Source organism: Hylobates moloch, unplaced genomic scaffold (genome assembly GCF_009828535.3).
Source record: "Hylobates moloch isolate HMO894 unplaced genomic scaffold, HMol_V3 SCAFFOLD_71, whole genome shotgun sequence".
NCBI lineage: Eukaryota > Metazoa > Chordata > Mammalia > Primates > Hylobatidae > Hylobates > Hylobates moloch.
In genome coordinates this window covers 150,611-162,278 of record NW_026652346.1, presented here as the reverse complement: position 1 = coordinate 162,278, position 11,668 = coordinate 150,611, and the positions used below count along the sequence as shown (strand labels likewise).

General features: G+C 49.6%; 1 protein-coding gene across 1 annotated transcript in view; it reads right to left on the bottom strand.

Annotated features, from left to right (window-relative positions):
- Positions 1-11,668, bottom strand: part of LOC116463835 (zonadhesin-like) — a 58,522-nt gene that overhangs the window by 4,919 nt on the left and 41,935 nt on the right. The window contains 4 exon segments of the mRNA XM_058434870.1: positions 675-922; positions 2,669-2,813; positions 3,538-3,749; positions 9,443-9,747. Of these exon segments, the coding sequence (XP_058290853.1) occupies positions 675-922; positions 2,669-2,813; positions 3,538-3,749; positions 9,443-9,747 (910 nt within the window).

Here is an 11,668-nt window from a genome sequence, read left to right as displayed (position 1 = left end):
TGAGGCAGGAGAATCACTTGAACCTGGGAGGTGGAGGTTGCAGTGAGCCAGGATGGTGCCACTGCACTCCAGCCTGGGTGACAGAGCGAGACTCTGTCTCAAAAAATAAAAATACATCGGTGTAGTGGATGCCATTGGTTCTTCAGCCCAGGATTGACCTTCACACACCTCATGCTCTGTCCTCCTCCTCCTCCTCTCTTCCTCTTGTCTCTTGCCAGCCTCTGCTGCCTCCCCACATGAAGTGAGCTTGTTGCTGAATTTGTTTTTGGTTTTGAGACAGTTTCTGTCACCCAGGCTAAAGTGCAGTGGCAAGATCTTGGCTCACTGCAGCCTCAAACTCCTGGGATCAAGTGATCCTCCAGCCTAAGCCTGCCCAATAGCTGGAACTACAGGTGTGTGCCCCCATATCCAGCTCATTTTAAATTTTTTGCAGAGATGTGGGGTCTTGCTATTGCCCAGGCTGGTCTTGAACTCCTGGGCTCAAGTGATCCTCCTGTCTTAGCCTCCTGAGTAGCTGAGATTACAGGCGTGAACCACTGCATCCTGCTGACTCTGATTTTACAACCAGCCCACCCCTGCCACAAACATCCCAGGAAACAGGGATCCCTGACTCCAGGTGGCCTACGTGGTCCAGCTGCCTTCCCACACCCACCAGGCCCTGGCCCAGCTCTTACCACAAGCTCCAGACCAGCTTGGAGCTGCACTTTATAGCCATAGACGGTGGTAATCACTTCCTGCAAGAAGATGGAGCTCCTGGGAGGATCCATCTTGTTGGGTCCTTCCACGAGGAGGGGCTCCACCCCCTCAGGCAGTACATCCACAGTCTTGATCAGAACATAAGTCATGCGGCCTTGGAAGCGGTAGCTGAAGCCATCAAATGTGAGGTAACGGGGGTCCCCATAGACTATGCATTGTTCAGACTCTGCCAAGAAGTCAAACATTGAGAAGGGGCTGGGCGCAGTGACTCACGCCTGTAATCCCAGGACTTTGGGAGGCCAAGGCAGGTGGATGACCTGAGGTCAGGAGTTTGAGACCAGCCTGGCCAACATGGCGAAACCCCGTCTCTACTAAAAATACAAAAATTAGCCAGGTGTGGTGGTGCGTGCCTGTAATCCCAGCTACTTGGTAGGCTGAGGCAAGAGAATTGCTTGAACCCGGGAGGTGGAGGTTGCAGTGAGCGCCGAGATCGCGCCACTGTACTCCAGCCTGGGCAACAGAGTAAGACACCATCTCAAAAAAACAAAAAAACAAAACAAAAGACCGAGAAGGGACCCTGCCCAGGTGTAACGGTCCCCAGAGTCCCTCCCCCACAGTGACATCCCCTGTGGCCACCCTCTTAGGCTGAGGCTCCCTGGATCCTTTCTTTTCTCTTTTTTATTTTCTTTTTCTTTTTTTGAGACAGGGTCTTATTCTGTCACCCAGACTGGAGTGCAAGTGGCACAATCATAGCTCACTGCAGCCTCCAATTTCTGGCCTCAAGCGATCCTCCTGCCTCAGCCTCCTGAGTAGCTGGGACTTCAGGTGCACACCATCACCCCTAGCTAATTTTTTTCTTTTTTTAGAAATGGGGACCACACTACATTGCCCAGGCTGGTCTTGAACTCCTGGCCTCAGGAAATCCTCCCGCCTTGGCCTCCCACAGTCCAAAGTGCTGAGATTACAGGCATAAGCCACCAAGCCTGGTACCTAGACTTTTTTTTTCAATACCTACTGACGTTCAATTAGAGGCCGTTTATTATTATTATTTTTTATTTTTTTGAGACAGGGTCTCACTCTGTGTCCCAGGCTGGAGTGCAGTGGTGCAATCATAGCTCACTGCAGCCTCAAACTCCTGAGCTCAAGCAATTCTCCTGCCTCAGTCTCCTGAGTAGCTGGGACTACAGGCACAAGCCACTACACCTAATGTTTTAAAATTTTAAAATTTTTTGTAGGGACAGGGTCTTCCTATGTTGGCCAGGCTGGTGTTAAATTCCTGGGCTGAAGTGACTTTTCCACCTATGCCTCCCAAGTACTGGGATTACAGGCATGAACCACCATGCCCAGCCTCCCTGGATCCTTGATCTTCAATTTTCTCTCTCTCCTGGCCTGATTAAAAACCTTAGAGGGGCTGGGCACAGTGGCTCATGCCTGTAATCTCAACACTTTAGGAGGAAGGAGGAACACTTGAGCCCATGAGTTCAAGCCCATCCTGGGCAACATAGCAAGACCCCATCTCTAGAAAAAAAATAGCAAAATTGGCTGGGTGTGGTGGTCCATGCTTGTAGTCCCAGTTACTTGGGAGGCTGAGATGTGAGGATCACATGATTCCAGGCATTTGCGGTTGCAGTGAGCTATATTACGGTGCCAGTGCACTCCAGCCTGGGCAACAGAGCAAGACCCTGTCTCAAAAAACAAACAAACAAGAAAACGAAAATCTTGGAGGATCTCCTTGACCAGTCCCTTCTTTTGGCCCTACAGGTGGAGGGTCCCAGAGGGGATCAGGACCTGGCACATGGCCACAGAGTTAGCAAGAGCTAAACTGGAGGCCAGGCCTCCTGATCCAGTCGCCCACCCCAACCCCTGACTATGCTGGGGTTCAGGCTAAGCCCCTTCCCACCCTGCCTCTTCCTCCACCTCAGCCCTGGCCCCAAGTGCGCCCCTCTCCAACCTCCCTAGTCGCTCCCCTTACTGTCTGAGACACAATTGCTTTTGCTATTGTCGGAACTGAGCTGGCAGTGGGACCCAGAGGGGCATCGGAAGTCCCCACACTGAATGGCTCCTCCTGTGCAGACACACTTCTCCGTGCAACCACTGGAGACCCAGCTCTTGCCCAGCTGTAGAAGTCACAGGAAGAGAAAGAGAGTGAGGAGGGGGCTGGGTGCGGTGGCTCATGCCTGTAATCCCAGCAATTTGGAAGGCCGAGACGGGTGGATCACCTGAGGTCAGGAGTTTGTGACGAGCCTGGCCAACATGGTGAAACCTCGTCTCTACTAAAAATACGAAAATTAGCAGGGCGTGGTGGCGCTTGCCTGTAATCCCAGCTACACAGGAGACTGAGGCAGGAGAATTGCTTGAACCCAGGAGGCAGAGATTGCAGTGAGCAGAGATCATGCCACTGCACTCCAGCCTGCTGGATAATAGAGGGAGGCTCCGTCTCAAAAAAAAAAAGGCACTGTGTTTGTGCTTGATGTCTTACATATGTTGTGCAGGAGATACTACTGAACCCATTTTATAGATGAGGAAACAGAGATAACAGAGGTCACCTGACTCATCAGTGGCACCATCAGGATTCAATCCTAGGTTAGCCTGAAATGAGGCCATGGTCTTTCCACTATACCATGCCATGTGCTGCTTGTTTGGATTCCTCAGATCCAAAACCCAAACCATGCGCCATCAGCCCAGACCTGGCTGGAGATCAATATGCCACTCACACCAGCCTTCACACCCCTGGGCCAGCTGTAAAGTCACAGGTATCCCAGGCTGAGAGAGGCAGAGAAAAGGAGAAAGCACCGCCCTCAAGCTGTGTTGCCTCCAGTCCCATTTCCCATGCCCACTCACAGGGATGGAGCCACCGTGGGCATCCTTGCAGCCACACTGACTTCTGGGGACACACTTGTCTTCACTCAGCACATAGCCGGGCTGACAAATGCAGCCCTCAGCGCAGGCAGAGGGGACTTTGGCGCCCTCACACCGGCCATCCAGGTCCCAGCAGGAGGGTGAGCAGGAGGGAAGGCAGTTGGTGTAGCTGCTGTAGGCAGGGCATTCCAGAGCTGTGGGTGAAGGAGACAGTGGGTCAGTGGAGAGGGTCACAGGGGGCCAAGGTGGGCAGGGGCTGTACAAACCAGGCTATGGGTGGATGACCAACAAGGCTTGGGGAGCTTTTTTTGTCCTTTTGTTATTCATTCAGCAAACATTTACTGAGTATGGGTTGTGTGCCAGGCTTTGGGGGAAAGAAACGAAAAAGCAGCTGGGCATGGTGGCTCACGCCTGTAATCCCAGCACTTTGGGAGGCCGAGGTGGGTGGATCACAAAGTCAGGAGATTGAGATAATCTTGGCCATCATGGTGAAACCCCGTCTCTACTAAAAATACAACAATTAGCTGGACTTGGTGGTGGGCGCCTGTAGTCCCAGCTACTCAGGAGGCTAAGGAAGGAGAATCGATTGAACCTGGGAGGCAGAGGTTGCAGTGAGCCAAGATCACACCACTGCACTCCAGCCTGGACAACAGAGTGAGACTCTGTCTCAAAAAAAAAAAAGGAACAAGAATGGCTCTCCCAAGTCAGTGTGAAGGACAGTGGTCAAACAGCAACTGCAGCAGGACCTTGAAATGCATGATCAGTAGGTGTGTTGACAGGCAAGATGGAGGCACAGAGCAGGGAGGTATTAATTCTCTTGGGGGAGTTAAAGAAAGGCCTTTAAGCAAAAATAGTGTGAACAAGTGGAAATGCATACCATGTTCATGGATAAGAAGGTTCAACAACATGGTGATGTTAGTTCTGTCTCAGTGAATGTACACATTTAATGTAATCTCAATAAAATATACCAAAAATAGGCCAGGAGCGGTGGCTGGTGCCTGTAATCCCAGCACTTTGGGAGGCCGAGGCGGGCGGATCATGAGGTCAGCAGATCGAAACCATCTTGGCTAACTTGGTGAAACCCTGTTTCTACTAAAAATACAAAACATTAGCCGGGCGCGGTGGCAGGTGCCTGTAGTCCCAGCTACTCGGGAGGCTGAGACAGGAGAATGGCGTGAACCCGGGAGGCAGAGCTTGCGGTGAGCCGAGATCGCGCCACTGCACTCCAGCCTGGGCGACAGAGCGAGACTCTGTCTCAAAAACCGAAAAAAAAAATATATATAGATATATTTTTTGCGGGGGCAGGTGGGGACAGAGTCTCTCTCTGACGCCCAGGAGCGATTTTGGCTCACTTCAGCCTCTGCCTCCCTGGTTCCAGGGATTCTCCTACTTCAGCCTCCCAGGTAGCTGGGATTACAGGCATGTGCCACCATGCCTGGCTAATTTTTGTATTTTTAGTAGAGATGGGGTTTCACCATGTTGGCCAGGCTGGTCTCAAACTCCTGACCTCAGGTGATCCTCCCACCTTGGCCTCCCAAAGTGCTAGGATTACAGGAGTGAGCCACCACACCCAGCCACCAAAAGTATTTTATATGTGTGTGTGCTTTTAATAGGACAAGATGATTTCAAAGTTGAGCTGAAGACATAAGCAAACCAGAAAAGCCAGGAACTCCCTTAAAAAAAAAAGAGCCATCAGTAGTGAATATCTCTCCGTAAGTCAATGTTTTTTATTTTATTTTATTTTATTTTATTTTATTTTATTTATTCATTTATTTATTTTTTCGAGATGGAGTTTCGCTCTTCTCGCCCCAGCTGGAATGCAATGGCACGATCTCAGCTCACTGCAACCTCCACCTCCCAGGTTCAAGCGATTCTCCTGCCTCAGCCTCCTGAGTAGCTGGGATTACAGGCACATATCACCACGCCCTGTCGGCCAGGCTGGTCTCGAACTCCTGACCTCAGGTGATCCGCCCACCTCGGCCTCCCACAGTGCTGGGATTACAGGCGTAAGCCACTGCGCCCAGCCCAAAGCTCATTTTAAATTTTCAGTGATTACGACTTTGTGTTACTGCCACATGCAAATACAGATGGACCGACAGAACAGAGGAGAAAGCTCAGATATGAATCCAAATATATATGGGAATTTAGTATATGATAAATGTGGTATCTCAGTCCCTGGGCAAAGACAGACTAGTCATTTAATAATGTTGGAACAGCTGGCTAGCCTTCTGGAGAAAAACAAAAACAAAGTTGATTCATACCTCATTTTACACATCAGGATAAATCCTCATGGGTCAAAAACTTAGACATACACCAAAAAAAAAAAAAAAAACCCCACTTAAATATAAAAAAATGAAACCATAAAAGTTCTAGAGCAGGCCGGACACAGTGGCTCACACCTGTAACCCCAGCACTTGGGGAGGACGAGGCGGGCAGATCACTTGAGGCCAGGAGTTTGAGACCAGCCTGGCCAACATGGTGAAACCCCATCTCTACTAAAAATACAAAAAAATTAGCCAGGCGTGGTCGTGTGCACCTGTAATCCCAGCTACTCAGAAGGCTGAGGCAGGAGAATTGCTTGAACCCAGGGGGCAGAGGTTGCAGTGATCCGGGATCGTGTCACTGCAGCCTGGGCCACAGAGCGAGACTCTGTCTCAAACAAACAAAATTTCTAGAGCAAAGAATCAGCAAAATCTTTTGTAGCTTCTGTGGGGCTAGCATTTATAGCTATTGCTCAAGATGCAGAAGACATAAAACAAGATTAATATATTTGACCCCATAAACATTTTTGTCCTGCAAGGCAAAAAAAAAAAAAAAAAAGTCAAAAGATGAAAACAAAAAGGACTGGAAAACTTTGTGTAACTCAGAGCACTAATAAAGGTCTACTTTCCATAATAGATAAAGGACTTCCATGAAATAGTTCAATGAAGACCAACGACTCAGTGGAAAAATGGTGACTGGATAAGAGCAGATAGTTTACAAAAAGGGAAATTCAAAGGGTTCCTAAGTACATGAAAAAATGTCCAGTCTCACTCATAATAAAAACTCAAATTAAGACTTGTTATTTTTCATATCCGGGCGCAGTGGCTCATGCCTGTAATCCTAGCACTTTGGGAGGCTTGAGGCAGGTGGATCACCTGAGGTGAGGAGTTCAAGACCAGCTTGGCCAATATGGTGAAACCCCGTCTCTACTAAAAATACAAAAATTAGCTGGGCGTGGTGGTACATGCCAGTAACCCCAGCTACTCGGAGGCTGAGGCAGGAGAATCACTGGAACCTGGGAGGCAGAGGCTGCAGTGAGCCGAGATCATGCACTCCAGCCTGAGCTACAAAGTGAGACTCAAAAAAAAAAAAAGTATAGCAATGTCAAATAAAAACTCAGGCTTATAGCTTCTTTCAAAAAACAAAATCAGAGGATCTGGTCACGCTGGACCCACGGTGATGCCCAGCAGCTGTGGGGCAGCTGAGCAGCGGCCCCCTTCTGCACGGGACCTGTGTGCAGCTTTCACCCTGACCCTTCGGCCAGCTCAGGCTGCTGTGCTCATGTTGCCTCCACTGGCCCTGAGAAGCTCTGCAGCGCCCCCTGCACCTCCGCTTTGCTCCTGGAATGTGAGAGTGCTTTAAAGCAAAATAAACCTTCTTGGCCAGGCGCAGTGGCTCACGCCTGTAATCCCAGCACTTTGGGAGGCCAAGGCAGGCAGATCACGAGGTCAAGAGATCGAGACCATCCTGGCCAACATGGTGAAACCCTGTCTCTACTAAAAATACAAAAATTAGCTGGGCGTGATGGTGCGTGCCTGCAGTCCCAGCTACTTGGGAGGCTGAGGCAGGAGAATCGCTTGAACCCAGAAGGTGGAAGTTGTAGTGAGCCAAGGTCACACCACTGCACTCCAGCCTGGTGACAGAGCGAGACTCTGTCTCAAAAAATATATATAAAATAAAAAAATAAATAAAATAAACCTCCTTAAGGAACACTGGCAAAAAAAGACGTTTTTCAATTCTCAGATTGGCAAAACTCCAAAAGCACAGAGCATATAGTTTTCTTGTCTTTTGTTTTTTAAATTTTTTTGTAAGATGCAGGGGTCTCACTATATTGCCCAGGTTGGTCTCAAACTCCTGGCCTCAAGCAATCCTCCCTTCTTGGACTCCCAAAGTGCTTGGATTATGGGTGTCAATCACTGCACCCAGCCAAGAATATAAATTTGAATTTGTTTATATAAGCATAAATAAGTGGTCTTGGGAAAAATACTGAGACATGAACCAGGCCCATGGGGTGAGAGTGGTAGGGAGACCGTACACTGGTATCTTTTTTTGTTTTTTGGGGAGATTTTTTTTTTCTTCTGAGATAGAGTCTCGCTCTGTCACCCAGACTTGAGTGCAGTGATGCAGTCATGGCTCACTGCAGCCTCAACCTCCCGGGCTCAAGTGATCCTCCCACCTCAGCCCCCCAAGTAGCTGGGACCAGAGGCATGCACCACCATACCCAGCTAGTTGGTAATTTTTTGTAGAGATTGGGTCTCACTATGTTGCCCAGGCTGGTCTTGAACTCCTGGGTTCAAGCAATCCACCCACCTCAGCCTCCCAAATTGCTAAGATTACAGGCATGAGCCACCACACCCAACCTACTGGGTATCTTTTAATACTTAAAAGTATTTTCAAATTTTTAATACTTTATACGTTTTTGAATCCTGCAAATGTGTTACGTATTAAAACAACTCTATTGAATTCCTGTTTTAAATTGTAAAAGGTTCTGGCATTATATAGTAGTGATAGTTGCACAAGTTTATCAAGATACTAAAAGACACTTTTTTTTTTTTGAGATGGAGTGTCACTCTTGTTGTCTAGGCTGGAGTGCAACAGAGCGATCTTGGCTCACTACAACCTCCGCCTCCTGGGTTCAAGCAGTTCTCCTGCCTCAGCCTCCCGAGTAGTTGGGATTACAGGAGCCCACCACCACTCCTGGCTAATTTTTTGTATTTTTAGTAGAGACGGGGTTTCACCACGTTGGCCAGGGTGGTCTCTAACTCCTGACCTCAGGTGATCCACCTGCCTTGGCCTCCCAAGCTGCTGGGATTACAGGCATGAGCCACCACACTCGGCTAAAAGACACTTTTAAAAGAGTGAATAGTATGCTATGGGAATAATCTCAATAATTTTGTTTTTTTTAAGTAAAATGCTATAGAAGTTTGCCCAGTTGTCTGCTAGGAGGAAAGAAGAAAGGTTTCTGACCAGCCTGGCCAATATGGTGAAACCCCGTCTCTATTAAAATCACAAAAATTAGCCGGGTGTGGTGGCACACGCCTGTAGTCCCAGCTACTTGGGAGGCTGAGGTAGGAGAATGACTTGAACCCAGGAGGCGGAGGTTGCAGTGAGGTGAGATCATGCCATTGCACTCCAGCCTGGGCGACAGAATGAGACCCTGTATCAAATTTTTTTTTTTTTATATGGAGTTTTGCTCCTTTTTGCCCAGGCTGGAGTGCAATCGCACAATCTCGAGTCACTGGGACCTCTGCCTCCTAGGTTCAAGTTATTCTTCTGCTTCAGCCTCCCAAGTAGCTGGGATTACAGGCATGTGCCACCACGCCCGGCTAATTTTGTATTTTTAGTAGAATGGGGTTTCACCATGTTGGCCAGGCTGGTCTCGAACTCCTGACCTCACGTGATCCACCCACCTTGGCCTCCCGAAGTGCTGGGATTATAGGCGTGAGCCACCACACCCAGCAAAAAAAAATTTTATATAAATAAATAATTAAAAAGTAGTCCTTGTCAAAGAAACAATGAGGGCTGAGTTAGGAACAAACAGGAAGGAGAGTGAGGGAGCTTTCAGGGAAGCAGAGAGGGAAACGGGGTTTGGGAGGGGTTTGGGGTGACAGCAGGGCACACTCACGGCAGAAGCTGCTGTTTCTCCAGAGCGGGGGCTTGAGCCCCTGGCTCTGGCAGGTGGCCCCAAAGGCTTGCAGAGCCTGGCAGAAGGCCTGGTGGAGACCTCCGAACTCACAGAGGGTGTTTGCACAGTCCACCAGGAAGGGCGTGAGGTCTATGCGGGAGGCACACTGGGCCCACACCGGAGCCCGGAGCGCTGCCTCGCATTTTTCCCGCGTCCTGCGGAGGTCGGCCGCCCTGCAGTTTCCACTCGGGTTCTCCTGCTGTTCCGCTGGAATCTGCTGCTCATCTACCGGGAGACTCTGACAACTGGGAAGGTAAAAGAATCAGCCTAGGGACAGCTGTCCCCCTACTATGACACAAATTTTTTTTCTTTAGGGGGAGTCTTGCTCTGTCGCCCAGGCTAGAGTGCAATGCAACAGTCTCAGCTCACTGCAACCTCTGCCTTCCCTCCTGTGTTCAAGCGATTCTCCTGCCTCAGCCTCCCGAGTTGCTGGGACTACAGGCACCCGCCACCACGCCCGACCAATTTTTTTTTTTTGAGACAGAGTCTCACTGTGTCGCCCAGGCTGGAGTGCAGTAGTGCAATCTTGGCTCACTGAAACCTCTGCCTCCCGGGTTCAAGCGATTCTCCTGCCTCAGCCTCCCGAGTAGCCGGGATTACAGCCACCCGCCACCACACCTAGCTAATTTTTGGTTTTGGTTTATCTGGAGACAAGGTCTACTGTATCGCCCAGGCTGGAGTTCAGTGGTGTGATCTTGGCTCACTGCAACCTCTACGTCTCAGGTTAAAGTGATTCTCCTGCCTTAGCCTTCCAAGTAGCTGGGATTACAGGCACCCGCCACCATGCCTGGCTAGTTTTTGTATTTTTAATAGAGACGAGGTTTCACCATGTTGGCAAGGGTGGTCTTGAACTCCTGGCCTCGAGTGATCCACCCACCTCGGCCTCGCAAAGTGCTGAGATATCAGGCCTAAGCCACCACGCCTGGCCCTATGACAATGATCTGGTGCTCCCAAATGACCCAGAGAGACCTCTCAGGGACTCCCCACCCTCCTAACCCCTCTGGTATTCACAGGGAAGCTGGTCTGAGCTCTGGCCAATCTTCCATCGGCCTCCTCTTCTCCCAGATTTCCTTTTTTGCTTCCCAATCTGTCACCCAGTCTGGAGTGCAGTGGCGTGATCAAGGCTCACTGCAACTTCAATCTCCCAGGCCCAAGGGATCGCCCCACCTCAGCCTTGTGAGTAGCTGGGACTAACCACACCTGGTTATTTTTCTTTCTTTCTTTTCTTTTCTTTTTTTTTTCTGTAGAGATGAGGTCTTGCTATGTTGCCCAGGCTGGTCTCAAACTCCTAGGCTCAAGCAATCCTCCCACATTGGCCTCACAAAGTGTTGGGATTAGAGGTGTGAGCCACTGCACCCGGCTATTTTTAAACTTTTTAAGACAGCTTCTTGCTCTGTCGTCCAGGCTGGAGTTCAGTGATGCAATCATAGCTCACTGCCGCCTTCAAATCTCAGACTCAACCAATCTTCCTGCTGAAGCCTCCCGAATAGCTGGGACTACAGGCATGTGCCACCATGGCTGGCTAATTTTTGTTTTTAATTTTTTGTAGAGACAGGGTCTTGCTGTGTTGCCTAGGCTGGTCTCAAACTCCTGGCCTCAAGTGATCCTCCAGTCTTGGGCTCCCAAAGTGCTGGAATTACAGGCATGAGCCTCTGCTCCTGCTCCTCCTCCAAGGTTTCTAAGCGAGGAAAGGAAGACTTTCACATTTCCTCAAGTGGGTTCTAGCAGCCTTGAGATGGATCAATTACACACATCGCCCCAGAATGCCCAGAAGTCAACGCCCTCAAATCACACACACAAAGCAACATTCTGGCCTGTAATCCCAGCACTTTGGGAGGCCGAGGCGGGAGGATCGTTTGAGCCCAGGAGTTTGAGACCAGCGTGGGCAAACGTGGCAAGACCCTGTCTCTAAAAAAATTTAAAAATTGAAGAAGAAGAAAAAAGGAACATTCTGGTCTTCCTGCTCCAGGTGTGCCCTACAGTCTGGCTCCCTAGCTCATGTTGCTATGAAAAGCTGGAGGGGTGGCCAGGCATAGTGGCTCATGCCTGTAATCCTAGCACTTTGGGAGGCTGAGTGGGGCGCATCACTTGAGGTCAGGAGTTCAAAGCCAGCCTGGCCAACATGGTGAAACTCCATCTCTACCAAAAATACACAAATTAGCCGGG